Source organism: Cryptomeria japonica, chromosome 3 (genome assembly GCF_030272615.1).
Source record: "Cryptomeria japonica chromosome 3, Sugi_1.0, whole genome shotgun sequence".
In the NCBI taxonomy this organism is placed as follows: Eukaryota; Viridiplantae; Streptophyta; class Pinopsida; order Cupressales; family Cupressaceae; genus Cryptomeria; species Cryptomeria japonica.
The window spans coordinates 557,406,351-557,429,326 of NC_081407.1; the positions used below are offsets into that span (position 1 = coordinate 557,406,351).

Sequence of the window (22,976 nt, forward strand, 5' to 3'; positions counted from 1 at the left end):
GAGCATTCATGGCCATATAGCTATTTCATGTCATGGTTAGATAAAGAGAAAACATAAATGAGCAATTACTATTATTTTTACGGTGGTATTATTTTTGGGGTTTGTTGTTGCCCTACTATCAACTATGGATAGGGGTGGGTGGATTCAAAGATCCTTCCTTGATTCCTCTCTCCCAAGACCTTGACTCCCTACTACATAGATTGAATTCGAGGGAACCCAACTGATATAGGAGGGTGTGCCATTGATCAATCTCCTCTCTAGGTGGGTAGTTTATCTGATACAAAAAATTCGTATTACATACAAGAAAAAGATACAAAAACTTTATTCGAAGTTTTATAATTCAAAAACATAGAAATGTACAGTACCTGTATTTGTCAATGTCTTCCTTTGGTCTCCTTCTTCTGTGTGCAATCTGCAAAGTGTAATAAAGACCACTTTCTGCTTTCCTATTTTTTCCATAGAAAATTTTTGATTACAACAATCCATCCATTGGTATGGTTTCCATAGCTCCTCTCACTCCCGTTGATCGAAATTCTGATTTCTCGCTTATTTTTTCCTTGGCGGGAGTCATTTTGTATTTGGAAACAAATCAGCCTCTATTGACATCATTTACTTGACATTATGGTCTTAGGCTTTGGAGGTAATTTTTTATTTATTCTTTAAAGAATTCAAAACCTTTTAAAATTTCAATTATGACCTTGAAATCTATAGAGGCTATTTTTAATCTAGATAGATGAAAAATGGGTGACAATAAAAAAGGAGTAATCTGCAATAAAAAATATAATGCAATTTTGATAAACAGGAAGATGTATATATACATATATATTTATTAGAATATATATATACATATATATATATACAATTAGAATATATTTAATTTTTAATTTAAGATAATATAAAGAATAATTTAAATATTTAAGGTAAAATATTTACTTGTCTTCAAAAATTGTTTTAAATCCAAGTGAAATTGTTTTTGATAAAGTTAAACGGGTTTTACATGATTTTTTACAAAAACCAGCCATCAACCAAACAGACATGAACCAACATTAAAATAGGGGAGCATCCCCGAGCAACCCCCAAAAAATAGGATACATAGACAAACAAGACAAAAAAAAAGAAAAAACTCTCAATTAAGAGAGAGCACCAGATCCTTGTTCTTTTGGATGGAAATCTTGTTGATTTCCTCCATCCCCTCCATAATGAATCTGGAGGTACCCTTGTTGTTGCTCCTGCTTCTGGTTCTGGAACTAGGACCAGTGGTTTTGCTGTCTCCAGTGGCCATATTTCCCTTCCAAGATCTTTCACCGGTTCGTTGTGGTAGGATCTGTAATCAACAACCATGCCATTAATCTTTTCAAGCCCTTGAATATTGTTCTTCATGGCTTCTTTGCTAATGTCAACCAGATTTTTGAGATTTTTCTTAATCTCCACCATAGATTGCTCCACCTTATCAATCCTTTGTTCATGATTACATTGTTGGCATTATGTGAACCGGTATGAGGACATGATGACACTGTATGTTGTCATTGATGTCAATATGTTGAAGAAGAGAGAACCGGTATGTTACCAAGAACCGATATATGTGAGAACTGGTATATGTGCCAAAGTGAAGTGGTGTGTTTGTTCAAGGTGAACCACCATGTGGTTATGGGAACCGGTACATGGAAGCTTTGTATGACTACCGGTTGGTAGTCTCAACTTTAGGGTTTCTGGTTGAAGTGCTTCAAGCCTGTGTGACTCAACCAGTGACTTTGTGTGATCAGTTAGCATTGTAATGAAGAAAAGATCATGTTGCCATGTCAGCCTTGTGTGCATAAAGGATCTTGCATGAAGGAGATTGTTCCTATCTACCTCGAGAATGTGCGAAGTCTGTAAACGGTGAAAAAGTGTGATGGGTTATCAGCCGCCATGAAAGCGGTGGAAAACGAACAATGGAGAACGTCTTGAGATCGGTTCAAGACTATTGCATTTAATGCAATGTGCTCAACAGTCAGGATTGAACCATTTGAATTGCTTAACCTAATAGGTTTAGGGTTTAGGGTTTATGCTACCGACCTATCTATTTCCTATAAGGTCGATGTTGTGTTTCTTTCTAAGGTTGTTGGAAAAAGTTGTGTGTGTGTATCCAAGTGAAGAGATACGTGATTCTTGCTAGACCAGAGGAGAGAAGTGATACCTGCAGAGTGTGAGTACAGAAGGTGAAGAGGAGCTAAAGTGGATCTACATTGGCATTGAGTGCTATTACCAGATCATTGTAATACCTGTTGATCTCTAACCACTTCAATAGTTGGGAAATCCCTTAACAGAGTAGCTTTAACCAGCTTATTGTAAATCCTTTGACAGGGTGACTCACAACCATTGAGTTCTTGAAATCCTCTAACAAGGTAACCTTTAACCAGGTATTCTAGCCATTCCCTAAGCGGGTGATCCCTAACAGGACCGGTTCCTAACAGAACCTATTGTATCAGTCTTTAACCAGACAAGGCTCCTAATAGAGCGAACTTCTAAAGAGTTCAAAAATAGCTTGTGGGTATTCATCCCCACTGTGGTTTTTCCCAATTGGGTTTCCACATGAAAAATCTGTGTGTCATGTGTGGTGCTATTCATGTGATGGTTTAAGTGATTTGTGTCTAAAGGTAAATCATGTTGATCTAGCTGTTTATATATCTATGATGATAGATTACCTATTCATGCACTAGGGTGAAATGGAAACGAAGTATTATATTGTATGAAAAGATAAGTGTTAACCGGCTTATGCTTGTCTCAGTTATTCTGGGTTTTTGCCAGTTGTACTCAGTTTAAGACCGGTGTTACTATTTGTCTGTCAAAGCGTAGTGTCTATTGACAAATCGGTTTTAGGAATATGTTTTTGTTTGTACTAATTCACCCCCCCCTCTCAGTACCAGTTTGGTACTATCCGTTCATCATTGAGTTATCATACATTTCATCACCTCAATGTCCCGAGAGATCTTTTGGGTCATAATCATGATTTTCTCAGGTTTGTTGGGCTTTGGGGAAGCAGTGAAGATATCAATGATCTCTTTAACCCCCACTTTGAGGGTATCGATTCTGCACTCAACCCACTTCCAGAAGCTCTCCTAGCTTCTGGTAGCTTCCATAACCAGATTCATCAAGTTACCAGTCCTCTGTATCCCACTGTTCTCTTTGTTGGCCATGGTCCCTTGTTTTTCTTTCAAGACATTGATAGGGATGTCCAATTTAATTCCCCGATCTATAATCTTTGGACTATATTCCTTAGCCACCAACTTTTTCTTTTTAGAGAGGGGATTGGCCTTAGAGATCAGTTTGTTGGTGGTTTTGTATTTGCTAGCTACCCATCTAGGAGGATTATTGCTACTAAACATCCCAGGGGTGACCATCATCTCCCCTTCATCCACTGGTTTATATTCAGGGTCATCAAGAGGAACCCCACTTTCTTCAAGTCCATTTCTAAGTTAGAGACATCCTAGATATCAGTCTGATAGATAGTCTCAGATAGAGGGGGCAGAATTTCAAGGGATTTAGTGTAGTCCATGATGAGCACAATAAGTCCCTCATAGAGAATAGAGGTGTTAGGATTCTCCAAATGTTTTTCTAGGCTATTTTCAAGAGAGAAGGCCAGATAGAAAGGAACAAAAAATTTTTTGCCATGCCTAAAGTGATTTAAAATGGTAAAATGATAGGAAAAGATGCTGGCATATCTTCCATCGAGCGTAATATACCTCATTATGAACTCGGCCATGTCAGCCCAGGGAGCCATAAGATCTTTTCTGTTGTAGCCGACATCAGCCATCTTGGTAACTCTAGAGCGCTCCTTGTCTTTGTCAAAGAAACTCATCAAGTCCTCCTCCCCAGTTTTCCTATCCCTATAAAATCTTCGGCCAATCATCGCCAAGCCAGTGACTCTTCCCACCAGGGTTTCATCAATCTGATAGTTGGTGCCATAAGCCCTGAGACGCCATAAGCCCTGAGACTCCCTTTTTTCCACCTGCTAACAAAATCCTCTATGAGCAGAGGAGAAGGGCCATGAAGTCGATCCAAGTAGGGGACGATTCCCCCATCAGCAAATTCTTGCCACACATCTTTTTTTTTCTTTCATTTCTCGCAAGTAGAGGGCTCTTACCTATTCTTGTCCCCACCCATTATGCTCCTAGTCGCTGAATAGAAGAAAATAGGCCACACCAAAGAAGGCACTAACCAGTTGCAGGAAATGGGCCACACGAGAAAAGTCTCCAAATAGTAAAAAAAAAAAGGCCCACACAATAAGACATAAAATCTAGTCACCGGGGAAGTTTCTAGATCTTCAGTTAGGGAACATCAAAAAGAGCCATTTCCCCATCAACTCAGTCAAGTAATGATGATAGATCATTGATTAACGCAATAATTATCATGGGCCAGCTCGCACAGATTTTTGGGGAAAGTATCCCTGCTGCTCCACTATTTGGTTGCCACGTATCCCACCACCAGATTGGCCAGTCGATCCGGCGCCTTGTTGCCTTCCTGGTAAACGTGCAAGATTTTGAAATCTGCCAATTCATTAATTATATCTCGACAATCCTTGATCAGGTTAGCTATCGTCCAGCTAGGATCTGTGCATCCACTCAAACAATTGACAGTGTTTAGTGAGTCAGACTCCAGCCAGACTTTAGTAAAGCCTTCTCTTTTAGCCATGTGTAACCCAATGTGGGTAGCGTTGGCTTCTACATAGTGGTTGGACTTGTTATACTTTTATTCTTATTATATTTTTAATAGAAACAAAAAATATAATATAATACATTTTCTAATAAAATAATTTACTATTTATAAATAAAAATAATATTTAAATAATAAAAAATTTACAAAAAAAATATAAGGATCAATTTTTTATATCATTTCCACAAGTACCTAATTTCTTTAAGAGAAGAGCCAGGCAATTATCTAGTCGTTTATTTAGTCATTTCTCTATCATCTATCAAATTAGTCATTTATTTAGTCATTTTTATTTGTGTGATCTCTCCCGATGACCAAATTAGTCATTTATTTAGTCATTTTTATTTGTGTGATCTCACTCAATGACCAAATTAGTCATTTATAGCCTTTTTGTAAAAAATGACTAAAATTTGGTCATTTTTACTTGTCGTGACTAAAATTTTTGGTCACGTAGTCATTTATTTGCCATATTTCTACTAGTGTAAAACTCATTTACCCTTATAACAAGACAAATGTAATAAAATATTATAAAGTATTAATTACCATTGCACAAACAATAATAACCATGCCCTATTAAATATCTAAGGGCCATTTAAAATAAAACCAATTAAATAATTAAATACAAATTGCCAAGGCTAATAAATAAAAGCCCACTAAATAAATAAATATAAAATAACCAAGGCTCAATAAATAATTTAAAAGACACCAATAAATATTAATCAACATTAAAATATAAAATCACTATTAAACAATAAATAATAAATAAATAAATAGATAGATGATTAAACAATAAATTCTAATAACCAATAAATCGATAATAAATAAATAAACACTAAATCTCCAATAATCAAATTAAACAATAATTAACTACCAATTGAATTAAATATTAATAAACCATAAAACCACACACATTAATTAATTAACAATTTAAATAACCAAATACTCACAATCACCAAGAGACCATACTCACTGACTGACATGCCAAATCATGCCAAGACACTAACGACTCAAGGGAGACATCTTAGACCTAGAGTATTTGAAGGGAATTTGTGATATCTTCAACAACTTTCCATTGGTTTTTAAAGACACACTCAAACCTATGGAGCCAGGTGGAGTCGATGTTTGGTACCTGCAATCCTGCAACCACAAAGCCAGGATACAACATATACCATATTTCATAGATAAGCAAGTGATAGAGAATCACAATGGCACATCGTGCTCACAATGAGTGATGTGACATAGTCCCTATCACGAAGACAATCATACAACAATCAAACACATCATATAGTCAACTCATCATATGTAAGCATTAAGTAGGGTTAGTATATCCACAATGACATTAAATCCATGATCAATATAATCCAGCAACATAGAAATGCATATAAGATCCATCAAGCTTATATCCATCATATCTCATAATCAATAATAAGAAGTGTCATTGTCATAACAATCCAAGATATGTCAGTCATCCTTCAGAGCCATCATATAACATGTGTCCATATAAAGTAGCTAACATCCTAAAAATATCATCTATGATATGAATAAAGTCATAAACAATCACCAAGTATGGATAATATATCGAAATAAGTCTTATCGATGCATAAATCAAAAGATAAATTGAGGAGGGACACTACATCCTCCCCCCCTTTTCCTAGGCATACTCCTGGAAGCCTGAAAACAAATAGAGATAACACTCTCTCATCCATGTCATATCCTCTCAAATTTCCAAATAATCCTCAATTAGGTCCCATTCGACCCTCTCCTGCTCCATGTTGCAACCCCTGAAGATCATACCCTAGTGTTGGAAAAAGTGCATGAGAACCAAAGAAGGTTGTTTGTCCTCCACCCGTAGTGCATTACAATTCAAAATATAAAATTCATTAAGAAAATATGGTCGCAAAATGAATAAAGAAATACAAAATAAAGACGGGGAAAACTAGACACACACAATGCTTTGACTGGGCGACTTAAACACAACTAAATGCAAGGAAAACCACTATCAAATTGGTTCCCAAATCAACTCAATCTTGGATCTATCACCTAGCTAGCCACAACAAGCTAGAACTACTCCACCAACAAGGGAAAAGAAAGAATCAAAATACTAAATACAAACAATAAGAAGAAGAAGTATCACATATTTCACCTGTGGTTCCCAAAAATATAGGTTCAACGACTGTTATCTTCTGATCGAACATCTGCGAAAACCTCTGAGGATAATGAATAGCAATATGTCCTTGTTGACCGCAAATGAAGAAACTCCTCCTTTTAGTACCTTGACTCGCTGAAGATGTACCACCTTGCTAGAACCCATCCTTGGTAAGGTTCTACTGAGAATTTTGTGTTGACTGTGAGGCATGGAAATGAATAGAACACTGCCTACTATGCTCATTATCCTTCTTCGATCTATGTTTGCGACATCTACCCTTAAATGGAGCACAATTCCCAATAATTCCTACAATCAACGTCTGCACTCCTCTTGCATCTGCTCCTGAAATTGGATCATTCTTCGATTACACTCTTGATGAAACTCTATAAACTCGAACGAATCTCTCCTCAACTGGACGTACCTCACTCTGCCTCCAAAGATATGATAAGAAGTAAGAACAAAACCTCTCCATGAACATCTCCCAAGTCATCATCATAACATCCAACTGAAGCCTTAGCTCCTCCATGCACCACCATGAGTATGTCCTACCACGAAGATGCATGATCACACACCTAGCCTTGGTATTGTTGCTACATGGGTACATAGCAAAACACTTACCTAAATCCAAGAGACAAGTCTTTGCCTCAATTCTGTTGCCTGATCCATTGTAAGTGGGAGGGTGAGTCCTAAGAAGATCTCTCACGTGTCCTACTACAATGGCATCCTAATCGAACACTGCTTCCTCTCCTCTTCCTTGATTCACAACTCCATCCACTGGTCTAGCATGATGAAGCTCCTCCTTCCTAGTTCCCAATTGTACAAAAAGCTCCTGAAGAGTATTGATCAAATTTAGAACTGTATCTACATCTTTCTCTTTTTCCTCATACCTAACATGTTGCTGCTCCTCATGGCGTGCCTCTTCCACAACCTTGGAACAAGGATTCCATTGAGTCCCCAAATGACCACCACATCCATGGTCTCTATCTCCAACGGACATCTTGTCTAACCAAGATGAAAAGGAAAACTATAAGCTACAATTTAGAACAACTAAATGCAAGAAAACAACAAGTAGGGATAAACCGTTGGGCTACCCCATACTAAGTGTGAATAAGCACAATGGGTTCATATGTAACCAAAGTACCTAGTGTAAGAACATGGACTTGACTTACTCCTGGAAGTCGCAAGGGTTGAGTTGAAAACACATAGAACTTCCTTAACATAATCAAATTAAAGTTTTTCCTTTATTACCATTACCAATAAATCACCTAATCTTTATCATTTAAGGATTCAATCATCATTAAAGCATATCAGTTTAAGCATTTCCTAGTTCAAAATAAGGGAATGACAACAAGATTTTCTTACTATGCTTCATTTTAATCACACTTTGCAAGACAAATTCATAATTTTGGATCTTGAGTTATCATCTATAAGTAATCATTCCTATAATTTATGCCATTCATACATAATAACAAACACAATTAGCATTAGGTCATATACATTTTAAAAGACATATTTTCAACTTTGCACAACATCCTACACATAAACACATCCTAAGTTTATTAAATAATCCCTGACATAAATCTTGCAACCAATGCAATCATTCATTCAAATTATCCAAGGCACTCCTATTCATTTATTACACACAATATGTATACATAAGAACTCATTAAAGACAAGGAATCAACAACTCATTTTCATTCTATAATTTCATATATCACATTTTTCTCCAATACTAATGCACTTCTACTACCATTTCATTAAATCCTTTAATTTAACATTATATTCCATCCTATTAATATATTTATCTACCCAATCAATTTCATCATTATCTATTTTCTTGTCAAGTCTAGTGCACATCTCTGTGTTGTTCTCTCTTGTACACACTATCAGAGATTTGAAGAGAACATGATAGAGACTACACACACCACAAAATGAGGGTCCACAACACTCAACATCCAAAATCACTGGAAACAATAATTAACAACAAAAGAGAAAGAGAAGAAGGAAATAATCCAAAAAGAAGATCATCAAATCCAACTTAAATCACGAACTAGCGAAATCAGAAGAAACAAGCATGACAAGTGCCACTATAAAGATCAAAATAGATAAAAGAATAAATTACATAAATCCAATGGATCAACACAACAGGGCCAATACATCCAAATCTACATCACAAGGCGACCATTATCGGTCACACAAAAGGGAGTAACCGCTACACAACCTCTAAGGGTATAATGCCCCAGATATGCTAGAGAGTACATATGGACATTTAATTCCATTCACTTATTATTATATTTATCCACACACCAAGTTAATCTTAATGTAATGCAATCTTATGAAAGTTTAAGTAGATGAAAGAGAGTATTTTTTAGGGAGGGGTAGAGCATTTCATAATACAATTCAGCTTCTATACTATTGAAGAAATTTATATATATTATTCTAACATAGAAATTTATTATTATAATCATAACATTAGTTAAGATGACATTCACTATCTCTATCTCATAATCATTGATACTTTGCTAGTCAAATTCAAGAAAAGCACACATGTTACACATAAATATGTTTTCTAGAGAGGGGTAGAGAGAAATAACACAATGCACAAACATCTTAAATCTCTAAGTACAATTCAAGTCAAGAGAACATTAGAGAACACCATACAAGACTAAGAGTAACAACCTTAACCAGAGATCCCAGTGTTTGCAACACTCACTTTGATACCAAATGTAATGCCCGCCAAAATGCCCTAGAGAAAATAAAGAAAACTAACATACTAATGGGGATAGTTTTTTCTTAAAATAACATCTAATGCAACACATAACATCATCTATGAAATATAAATTAACATAAATTAACTCATAATCATTATGAACTTGAACATGAAACATATCACATACACTCATAAATCAATTACGCAAGTGGAATTAAACATAATAAATCATTAATACCCTCTCCCTAGGGTATCTCAACGTCACTACTTACTACCATCACAAGAAATAACAATCTAACCATTTCCATTATGACTCTTAACATCCTTAAGTATTATTCATGCACATATGCAATACACTTAGTATTACATGAAACTCAATTACTTATACCCTTCATGGTATTCAACCTACTTACCCATTTATCTAATATGATATGCCACTCTTTTCAATGCAAGACCAATCCCTTTTTCCTTATGTTCATTTTATGCTTCAAATCCAAATGTGCCTAAACCCTTAACCTTTCTTCTACTAGCATGATCATCATACATATACCATGATTATTCATTACATAATGCATAAACATAATTTCCTTTCATATCTAACACTCTCGTACCTATACTTGATTCCATAATCCTATCATGATCATATCCATTTAACATGATTCCTAAATGCATGATGTAATAATTATAAAGTCCTTCATTAAACAAATTCTTAAATTCTATACGTGATGCCTTTTTCTTTCTAATACAACCATAAATACAAATTCCATTATCGCCTACACAATATCATTTATCAGCTGCAATTCCTACACTACAACAATCCTACTTATGTAGGTTATTTTCCACTTTTAATCTACAAGATCATCTATCAATCATAACATACATGTAATGATAAACACATAACAAAAGATTCCATTACATTATTTCCAATAACTAAGCAATATTCAGATACTTTGAGATGCACCCATGTCTTATTCTATTAATAGAGTCGTAACCTCATTCCACATTAACTAAAATAATCTAAATAATTTCCTTAAGGTTACCTATTCATCTTACCAACTACCCATTCATTCTTACAATCTAGAAATATCCATGTATCAAGAACATCAGCCATTCAATATTTTCATTTACATCCATACTCAAAGATAATCCTATTACAACATAATTATTACAATCCATTATAGAATATAAAGATTTAATCTTGCTAAGAGCCCTAATACTTATATCCACTAAATGCAAGCTACATAGCTACATTTACCATATCATCTTAATTACCATATCTGATTTCCTATCCTTTTCTATCTTAAACAAGAACGTAAATTCCTATTACATGATCTTTGATGCAGGAGCATCCCCGGTTCATAGCAATCTTGCATCAACCAAAAACATTTTCCTTTCTGTTTTTCTTTCTATTTGCAGTTTCAACATTTCTTTTTGTGTGTCCCATTTTTGGCTCACTGGATCCTATGGAGTTGGATTATACTTGAAGACTTGATCATCTTTCTTATTTCCAGACCACGTCGCATTCAGATCTTTTTTTAGCAAGATATCACTATCAATTTCCTTGACAGTTTCCTGTTACCGGTTGATAGTTTCTTGTTACCGATTGCCTAGACCTATTTTGGTGATCTATTAGAACCCCTTCCGAAGCTTGTGGAGCCTTGGTCATTGATTCTGATGTTCCTTGGCATGTGGCCGACCTTTTCCCATGATCTACATTTCATCCTTTGCATTTTCTAGAGGAATCTCTTGGCAAAGGCCAACCTTGTTGATTTTAGATGTTAGGTCTTGTTATTTGGGTTTTGATCCCTTTTTGGGCTAACCGGATCCTTTGGATTGTATATATATTTATAATTGTGCATTAGAATGTAATTAATCAAAGAATCAAGTAGCTAGACTGAGCGTAGAAGATAGATCTTAAGATTAAAGGTCCCAATTGTGACCTATTATGTATGTTCTACCAGGCTTGTGAGTCGATTATGCTGTAACCCGATTGTTACCAGTTGGTTGTAATCAATTTTTATGAAATAAAACAATTTGTTCTACATTGCCTCCATCATGTCGTTGTGTTTCTGTTGTGTTACTCTTTCTGACTTGTCCGGATTGATCTCTTTGAGGTCCCTCCTCACCGATGACTACTTCATGTGGTATCAGAGCGAAGTTTCATTCTGGAGGCTATGTGTCCTAATTTTTTTTGTTGTAGGGTGGTGGACTGTGTATTTGACATGCAGCTACAGAGGAGCTAGGAATGGTGGAGTGCATGGGAATGCAAACCCTGTTGTGATGGAAATTTTGCAAGGTATAGCAACCCGATTGAAAGTCATGGAGACAACCTAGAGAAGAGGCTAACATAATGAAGATGTAAGTGAAGATGAAGGAGAAGAAGCCCTGACATAACAAGTAAACCCACCGGTGTTTGATCTAGATGAGAAAAGGTTTTTGAGGGTTTTGAGTTGGGTGAATACTAAACCTCATTTTACCCCACCAGAATATGATGAGAAGTTAGATTCATATGAATTGATGGGTTGGATCTAAGAGATGGAAAGTATTTTGATTTTGAAAACACTGCAAAAGAGAGGAAGGTGAAATATGCCTATACTCGGTTGAAAGGTCATGCATCTCTTTAGTGGGAGCATTTGCAAGTTGATAGACAGAGAAGAGGTAAGAGAAGATTAAGACATGGGATCAGATGATTGCTAACTTGAAATCAAAGTTTGTGTTGGCAAATTATCAAGTGGATCTATTCTGGAAGTTGAAAAATTTGAGACAGAAGGAATCTAGTGTGAAAGAATACACCGAAGCATTTTACAAGTTGAATATAAAATCTGGACATGTTGATGATAAAGTTGAACAAGTTACAAGATATTTTAATGGATTGCGGATGTCTATACAAGATGAACTCAGTTTGATCAAATTGGAGAGTGTTGAAGAAGCTTACCAGTATATCCTAAAGGCAGAAGAGAAGTTAAACAAAAGACATGAGCAGAGGCATAGAGGCAAAGGTGGAAGGTTTACTGAAGGAAGATTTCAAGGAGGAAAAGGATATACCAAAGGTAGAGGAACCTATACAAATTAGAACAAGGACAAGGAAGTAAATAAAGAAGGTAATTCATATCAGAAGGATGATAGAAATTTCTACCAGAGGAGAGAACCAGATGGTTACCAAAAAGAGAATTTTGGAAGACAAGACAAGAAAAAATTTAGAGGAACTTCCTAGAAGTGTGGAGGAGAAGGACATTGTGCTTTTGAGTGTAAGAAGACAGAGAATGCTGGAAGAGCAGTAGTGGTGGAATAAAACCCCACCAGATTAGACAATAAACTAGAAGATGGAGAACTCTTGATGATGAGGAGAGCTTTGTGTCACACCAGAGGAGATGAAGAGCCCTTGCAGAGGAAAAATTTGTTCAAGACCATATGTAAGGTATCCGGTAAGTGTTATAAAGTTGTTATTGATAGTGGTAGTTCAAATAATCTTGTTTCAGAAGAGATGGTAAATAAGTTGAATTTGGAGAGATTGAAACACCCTAACCTTATCAGATAGCATGGATTCAGGATGAACATAAGTTGTTAGTAAGTGAGCAATGTTTGGTGAAATTGAAAATTGGGAATTATCATTATGAAGTCTTGTGTGATAATATGCCTCTGGATATTTGTCATCTTTTGTTGGGTAGACCTTGGTAGTTTGATAGACAGGTAGTACATGATGGGAGGAAGAATACATACACTATTGTGGCCAATGGGATGAAGCAAACCTTGTTGCCTTTGGAGGAACCCTTGAATAATGAAGTATGTACGAATGCTAGAATCTGTTTGGTAGATGGAAGGAAATTCTTGAATTGATTGAGACATGAGAATGTGTGTTTTTCCTTAATTCCTAAGAAGATTGAGAAACCAGAACCAGAAGGAGAACAACTGGAAGAGATAAAAGAATTGCTGACAGAATATGAAGACATCATTTCAAATAATGTACCTGATGGATTGCCACCTGTGAGAAGTATTAGTCACTGCATGGACTTAGTTCCCAGAGCTAGTTTTCCTAACAAGGGTGCACACCATATGACAATAATAGAAAATGAAGAGCTGAATAGACAAGTGCAAGAGCTGTTGGAGAAAGGTTTGATTAAGGAAAGTTTGAGCCCTTGTGCAGTACCAACAGTATTAACACCTAAGAAGAATGGAGTGGAGAATGCGTACTAATTCTAGAGTAATAAACAAGATCACAGTGAAATACCAGTTTCCTTTGCTTAGGATGGATGACATAATGGACTATTTGAGTGGAGAAAAATACTTTACAAAGATATATTTGAAGAGTAGATATCATTAGATCAAGATCAGAGAAGGAGATGAGTGGAAGACAATATTTAAGACAAATGAAGGATTGTATGAATGATTGGTGATACCTTTTGGGTTAACTAATGCATCGAGTACTTTCATGAGGCTGATGAATGAGAGGTTGAGAGAAGAAAATGTGTTGATAAATATCAAGAAATGTAATTTCATGAAGGATGAGTTAGTCTATTTGGGAATTGTGATAGCTGAGGATGGTTTGAAGATGGACCCTAAGAAAGTGAAAGCAATTGTTGAGTGGCCTACAACAAAAAGCATTGGAGAGGTAAGATCATTTCATGGATTGGCTAGTTTTTACCAGAAGTTCATCAAAAATTTTAGTTCAGTTTGTAACCCTATGACTGAGATGATGAGGGGAGATCAGAAGGAATTCAAGTGGACCACTAGAGAAAACAAAAGTTTTGAACTATTGAAGCAGAAAGTGATTGAGTAGCCTATGTTAGCTTTACCGAATTTCAATAAAGTATTTCAAGTGGATTGTGATGCAAGTGGAACAACAAAAGGAGAAGTCTTGAGTCAAGAAGGGAGAGCAATAGCCTACTTCAGTGAGAAATTAAATGATGCTCAGAGGAGATATTCAATGTATGACTAGGATTTTTCATGTCATAGTTCAAGCCTTGAAGAAGTGGAGACATTACCTGTTGCCTAAGGAATTTGTGTTGTATATAGATCATCAAGATTTGCAGTATTTGAACAATCAGAGTAATTTGAATCAAAGACATATGAGATGGGTAGAGTTCTTGCAAAGTTACACCTTTGTGTTGAAGCATAGAAGTGGAAAATCTTACAAAGTTGTTGATGCATTGAGTAGGAGAAGGAATTTGTTGACAGAGATGACAGTGACAATATTACGATTTGAAGAATTGAAGACCTTGTATGGTGATGATCTAGATTTTGCAAAACCTTTGAAAGCATGTAGAGAACCGGTTATAGTAGATAGAAGAATGTGGTTGGATTACTTTGTTCAAGATGGGATGTTATTTAGAGGAGTTCAATTGTTCATACCTAAGAGTTCTATGAGAGAGAATCTGATAAAGGAGAAACATAGTGGAGGATTAGCTAGACATTTTGGCATTGACAAAATAGTAGCATTGCTGAGTGAGCAGTACTTTTGGCCCTAGATTCATAGGGATGTTAAGAGATATGTGCAAATTTGTAGAGTTTGTGAAGATGCAAAGGGTAGTATTGAGAATATGGGATTGTTTAAACCTTTGACAGTATTGGTAAGACCTTGGGAGGATATAAGCATGGATTTTGTACTTGGATTGCCTAAAACTTTGAGAGGGAATGATTCTATATTTGCGATAGTGGATAGATTCTCAAAAATGGCTCATTTCATACATTGTAAGAAGAAATCAGATGAATTATATGTAGAAGACCTATTTTTCAAGGAAGTGGTGAGATTGCATGGATTACCTAAGAGCATAATTTTAGACAGAGACACTAAGTTTTTTGGCTATTTTTGGAGAACACTTTGGAAGATGATGAAGACAGATTTGAAGTCCAGTTCTACTTTTCATCCACAGACTGATGGATAGACATAAGTAGTTAATCAGAGTTTGGGAAATTTGTTGAGATGTTTAGTTGGAGATTAAATCGAAAGTTGGGATTTGTTCCTTGCACAAGCAAAGTTTGCCTACAACAATTCAATAAATAGATGTATTGAAAGAACACCTTTTTTCAGATTGTTACCAGAGTGCATCCTAGAGGTATATCAGAATTGAGGGATATTAGTAGTTAAGACTGAAGAAGTTCAGAAGAAGAAGACTTTGTAGATCACATGGAAGCCTTGCATATTCAGGTTAAGAAACATTTGGAATACATGAACAACAAGTATAAGGAGAAGGCAGATGAGAAGATGTGACATAAGGAATTTGAAGTTGGCGATGAAGTGATGGTATATCTGAGAAAAGAGATATTCCTAATTGGAACTTATAACAAGTTGCAGATGAGGAAGTTTGGACCTTGCAGGATTTTGAGGAAGTTTAGTCCTAGAAATGCATATGAAGTGGAGTTACCGGATAGTCTGAATATTTCACCTATGTTTAACACTACATATCTTCATGAGTACCATGAACCAGAATTCAGTGAGGATAGTATTGCAAATGCAGACTTGGAGAAACAGTTACCCCGGAAGAAACCATATCAGATTGAAAAAAAATTGGACAGTAGGGTTGGGCGTAGTACCAAGAGTAGATAGTATAAGGAGTATCTTGTGAAGTGGAAGGACAGACTAGTTGAAGATTCATCTTGGATTTCTCAAGTAGAGGTAGACCAACTTGGTTTTCCTCTAACCCCAACAAAGTGAGAGGCTCACTTTTTTAATAACCATGGATATCTGATGCATGAGCATCCCTAGTTCATAGCAATCTTGCATCAACCAAAAACATTTTCCTTTTTGTTTTTCTTTCTGTTTGCAATTTCAACATTTCTTTCTACGTGTCCTAGTTTTGGCTCACCAGATCCTATGGAGTTGGATTCTACTTAAATACTTGATCATCTTTCTTATTTCCAGACCACATCTCATTTGGATCATTTTTCAGCAAGATATCGCTATCGGTTTCCTTGACATTTCCTTTTACCGGTTGACAGTTTCTTGTTACCGGTTGCCTAGACCTATTTTGGTGATCTACCAGAACCCCTTCTGAAGCTTGCAGAGCCTTGGGCATTGATTCTAATGTTCCTTGGTGTATGGCTGACCTTTTCCCATGATCTACATTTCATCCTTTGGATTTTCTAGAGAAATCTCTTGGCAGAGGTCAACCTTGTTGATTTTACATGTTAGGTCTTATTCTTCGGGTTTTGATCCCTTTTTGGGCAAACCAGATCCTTTGGATTGTATATATATTAATGTAATTATGCATTAGAATATAATGAATCAAATAATCAAGTAGCTAGACTGAGCATAGAAGATATATCATAAGATTCAAGGTACCCGTTGTGACCTATTATGTATGTTCTACCAGTCTTGTGAGCTAGTTATGCTATAACCCGATTGTTATTAGTTGGTTGTAATCAATTTTCATGAAATAAAAAAAATTATTATGCATTGCCTCCATCATATCTTTGTGTTTTCATTGTTTTACTCTTGTTGACCGGTCTGGATTGATCTCTTTGAGGTCCCTCTGCATTGGTGACTACTTCAATCTTGATATCAAACTCATGAATCCCTTTTACAAACCATTACAAGATAACCTACAACATATCCATTAACATGAATTTCATTCTTTCAAAGATAATTAAATTTCAATTCATCTCAATATCCATCATACAAATTATGTGTCAAGACCTAAGGCAACATCTACAATACAATTACAATTACATGTATATCACATCACGAGCGTAGCTCTTTCAATATATGATTTCATCTACAACTACTACAAGATAATTATATTACATGAATCATTAATTTTATTACATTAATTTTCTACAAAAAACATCCATAAGATGCAATGAAGAAGAATCCACATCCATGCATAAGAATCCAATGAGAACATCCCAATGGTAGAAAGGCACCTACCACCAGACCATGTGGAACCAAATGAACCACCCCCCATACTAGGAGATGACACAAGGTCCCAACACACACTCTAGACATAAGTTGACACCAAAATACCAAGGAGAATCGTAACTCAAGTATCAAAACCACACAACACAACAACCAATCACATGACAACCACACATAGAAACTCCCATCGGCATAACAATAGACAAGGCATTAGCATAACAAATAAGGACACATATAGGAGTGGAGTGTCACCACATGCCATCCTCCCCAAAACAGACACATAACCCTTCAGGTCTTAACTCCGATAGACATGTGGAGCCATCTCAACCTATGAGAGAATCAAGGGAGATTGACTTACCACTGCAGTGGTCTTCCCAAGCTTAAACTAAAACATCCTCCCTAGGATCAAGACTTGGGTCTCAACTATTAATTATCTTGATTAGGTGAGTCCTAATTACCCAATCCATCTAATTTTGTTATTAATGTTATCACTTATTTATAAAAAGGAAAACTTCCAATGTGCCATGGCGATCTAGATGGGAGGCTTATCAACTCACCACCTATCTCTCATGACCCTGATCATCACATGGAATTCCACTCCTCCTGACATGTTCCAAAATAAAAATAATAACAATGAGGAGGCTCAACAACATCCAAACCATAGCCATCAATATAATGATCAAGAGCCTCAATGCCAAAAGTGAATCAAAACCATCTCAAGGGCAATCAAAATCTGCCATAAGCATAAAATAAACCTCTACAGCAAGGCTCATCAACTTGCTAGAGTAGCACATAACATAAATCCATGATCATAATATGTCAACAAGGTGAAGAAACACCAAACCTCTATGAAAAGTCTTAACACCTTGCTAAAGCATAAAACTCTAATAAAAAATCAAATCCAAGAGAGAACCAAATTGGAAAATGCCAAAAATTCTCAATACAAGCCTCTGGTACAAAAATCCCAATCAGAAAAACAAGACAGAATGAGCAAAATAGACCAAAACACCAAGACTGGGCAGATTCATGCATTTTCTAACCAGAGTAGCACTTTTATTAAACTCTGCAACACATATATTCACTTCTGCAATGCATTTGTCAAATCCAACAATGCATACAACAAAGGAAATAACACATTTATAAGGATATAGCAAAAACAGTAAAACAGTTAGCACATATAGAACATAGAACATCACATTCACTATGCCAGCTAGCGCATACATGTAGGGTTTCAATGCATATATGTTTCTAGCACATTTGCTTGGAATACTCAGAAAACTTACGATGTGAAAATAAAATCAAATACCTAATAATAAGGCTCAAAATCAAAACTCATAAGGTCACCCAGAACATAGGAACAAATAGGTATAGACAAAATAATTCAACATAAACAATAAACCAAGATTTGATTGAATTTGCATTCATGACAAGATACTGAAAAGACTCAGAAACTCACATAAACTTCATTACAACCAAAAGTAACCTTCACCAGAGCTTCACACTCACATAGGGACACTTAATACACTCTCAGCCAAACCACATGGCTCATCCAAAGAAAATATTTACAAAGAAAGGAATACTTGCAGAACCGAGAATGACAAACATAGAGAAAACACAAAATAATATTTAGCAACACAACTATATAAAATGCTGAAAATGCAAAGTCCCTTCAAAATTCAACCCGAGAACAAGCTCAAAAAACAAAATAAAAACCATTCAAAATTCTAAAACCCTATCCTCCATGAGAACTAATCAAAATAATCCAAAATAATATAAAAATTACCTACCCATCATATATTATATTTTATTTCCACAATACATTCACAACCAATAACATTTAATGGTAGGTAGTGTTGTTCTCAAAAATGAGTTACCCAAGTTCACCTGCAATTTATCTATGAAATAGCTAATTTCAATCAATGAAATACTTTAGGACTTGGACAACATGACAAGGATCTAAATCCTTCTACTCTTGAGGCTCTGCAAACCTAGGTGGGTGTACCTTTGATGCATTGAATCAAACCTATTACACACAAGACAACATCAACAGAAAGCAGATGAATCTCAAAAGGCTCAACAACAAGGAGGTTATTGCGGATGGGCTAGATCTACATTGACATCTCAACTAAATTGGAGCATGAGATAGGTGGAACCAACTATAACTGCAAACATAAAAGTAAATGGATATTTGATTTTTAAAAATCTTTGAGAATCCCCAGAATCTGCAAGACCAGTGCCTTATCCAAGGGCATGGAGTCATACATCAAACTCTAAATGAAAAACCTATATTGTAAATCCATCTTCATCATTAAATATTCCTCCATTAATGCCTTACATAAATGTATTACTCATCTCATTCACAGAAATATCAAATCCAAAATATGAGCCCCATTTTATTAATTTTTGCTTACAGAGTTTAAATTATTCCTTGAAGAATACCTACAAACAAGCATTACACTCACAGACACAAATGTTATTGACAAACTTGATCCTCCTTGAGAATCTGTTTTGAATAAAATGAAAACACATCTCAGAGATAATTCTATGTGAATTTATGTATGCCTTACATACATAGGAACCTGCAACTAGAAACACCTACAACAAGAATCATACTCCATTACTGAAAGAAAGCACTACACTGTACAAACTGTTGGTATTTTGGTATGGTTTTTTCATTGATGTCAACACCTACTAAACCTTATCAACTCTGGCACTTTGGAGAATCAACAACATTCACCGGCAAGCAAATGAATCATGCACAGTCACTGGTATCTGGTACACCGGCAGGATATAATGATCACCGACACTTGGAATGACATGGAAAACACTTGGTTATGTCAAAGACATCATTTGGACACTTTGTCTTTAAGATTTTTTTATTGGCATATTCGTATTGGCATATTTGTTATTACCGGAAAATAGGTCCAGGTTATACACTGGCAGGTTTATCTTTTCCAAATCAGCATGGTATGCTATGGAGATGATTTATTATTGTTGTAAATGCATTAAGTCGACATGTTGAATCGGTTATTGCATTGGGCATTAATTTATTTGTAAATTGATTTTATTGTAATATCCTTTAGAGTCGACCTACTAAAATTGGTCCTAGGTTATGATATAAATGTAAGATCTTATTTGTAAGATTGAATGTTGAATGCGAAAAAGGATTGTGTGAAGGTATATGCGAGAATAAGTAGAGCTATATATGCAGACACCATTTGAAGGTGAAGCAAGGTTTTTGTGAAAGCATATCAGAACTACACCGGTACTGAATCCAGCATATGAAGATGCTATTTTGAGCAATACATCCTTATTGGATTTAACCATCCAATTGTAGTCAGTGTGACTCCTATTTTTTGTTTGAGCAGTGAGCTCTAGGTGCTTGGCCTTTCTACATGTGCAAACCCCATTTGTATACACTTACTATCTGCAGTAGTATCATCTGATTGTGGGTAAGATTTCCCACCGTGGTTTTTTCCCTTATAGGGTTTCCACGTACAAATATTGGTGTTATGTGCTGTGGATGACTTTGTCTTTTTTATTTCATGCATTAATCCTTACCGGTATTGCAATTAACTGATAAACTATCTATCAGTATAAAAGACTAGTTTACTGGCATTGAACATTAAGTTGTTTTTGTTTTGAATTTATTAGACAACTGATTCACCCCCCCCCCTCTCAGTTGCCTTTGGGACCTAACACAAACTTGGAAGAAAAACTCAAAATTGGAAACCAAGATTATGGAGCCTTCTCACAAAAATTTTGGAACCCCTACAAATGAGAAGAACTGAGAATATAAAGAAGAGGGAAAAAGATCAGATCTGCATCATAAATTGCCAAGTGTCCTCTTTCTCCAAGTGAAAATATTCTTTGCATCGTCCCCATGTAAACTTCTCTCAGAATATTTGACATGTGTTGAAACTTATTATAGAAATGAATTCCTCACTTCGAGAGATTTCCAACGACATATAACACTTGTATATTTGGGTAAAAAATAACCCCTCAATCATTAATCTTGAATGCAGACCAATCATTTAAATCTTTGCATTTTTCACTATAGTTGGAACTATACATTTAATTTTGATTTTTAACCTTTGTTGTGCATCCATCTGTGCCACGTGTCACAATCTAATTCATATGGAACCCACATGGGCGCCACCTAACCTGCCACCTGACTGCCACCTCACCTTGAGCTAAACCTGCCACTGGACCTGGGCTTGCCTTATCGCCAAGTCATGATGGGTAACTAGCGAGCAACTTCCCATCATGGATTAGCGACCACTGTTGTATCATCTTCAACCTTCTCAACCTTTAATCTCCATTTTGTTGTAAAATTTGGGTGCCTAGAGATGCGTGCATGTGCATGGGGTCCATTGGGCATTGAACTTCCACTTGCCAAAAGCCTTCAAGCTCTTGACACTATAGATGTGTGTGGCTTTGTATTTCAATACAAAATATTCCCTCCCCACAACCAATGTGGGATAAATGCTTTATTCCTGGCGTTTGCATTTGCTTGAAAGTTTATAGTCTTTTCACCCGTTCATTGAATTTGTTTAAAAATTTCTAATGCCTCTTCAACACCATGCGTGGCAGGAAGGAGAATGATTTGGCAATGCACCTGCCAATCACATTTGCCTGAAGGTTTATAATTCCCTTTACCCATACCACATAGGAAGGATGTTGGCAAGGGTTATGGATCTTTATGCCTACCGATTGGATTTGCTAATAGTTTTCTAAAACCTTTCCATACTCCACCTCATGTGCACCATAGAGGGAGGAGTATATGATTGAACAAGGAAAGTATTTGCTGGATGTTTCTTTGGCCTTTTTAGTTTCCATGCCATCTGTAGGGAGAATACTAGAGAGGCACATGAGGGGAGGATGTTGCCTTCACGTTCCAAGTGCATTTGCTTAATAGTTTTTTTTTTTTAAACCCTTACCTATACCACGCCATGGCAGGGAGGATTCGGCAATACACCTGCCCATCCCATTTTCCTGAAGGTTCTTAAAGCCTTCTCCATGCATTTGAAAATTATGTACTTCTTGAGAGTCATTGGGATTCTTGTCTGGGTGCACTTGCCTTGCCTTAATATAATAAGCTTTCTTAATCTCAGAAGCAAGAACATCGGGCTCCACTCCTAGAATATCATGGTACCCTACTTCCTTCACCATTGTAACAAGAGATAAGGGATCATAATGTGGACTGAGCTGGTGCTGATATGCATTAGCATGCATGAAGAACACTTTGCCTTTAAAATTAACACTGCAAGGGCATGAGCCAGATCGGGCCCCAAGATGGACCCGACTAAATTTTTTTTTGTTTGAATCGAACCAACCTTTGAAATGCCTCAGGACACCCTTCATATACCTCTATAATTGATCATCACAATTTTTTTATCACTGAAACTGTAAGGCCTTCCCCAAACCAAGCTTTGATTTACTTAGTTGACCATGTTTGACCCTATTAATAAATGCTTCATAATTCAATAGAATGGACTGTGTTAGACAAATAGATTGGTGAGAAAAGTAATTGAACCAATTTATAGAGTTACTGCACCTTGTGGTGTACATTTTGATGT

The 22,976-nt window shown here is 36.0% G+C and overlaps 1 protein-coding gene across 1 annotated transcript; it reads right to left on the bottom strand.

Annotated features, from left to right (window-relative positions):
- Positions 1-7,559: 7,559 nt before the first annotated feature.
- Positions 7,560-22,569, bottom strand: LOC131029873 (uncharacterized). The gene is made up of 2 exons (XM_057960526.2): positions 22,338-22,569; positions 7,560-7,837 (listed from the first exon to the last, which is right to left on the bottom strand). The coding sequence occupies exons 1-2, from the start codon at positions 22,567-22,569 to the stop codon at positions 7,560-7,562; spliced, it is 510 nt and encodes a 169-aa protein (XP_057816509.2).
- Between the last annotated feature and the right edge of the window lie 407 nt (positions 22,570-22,976).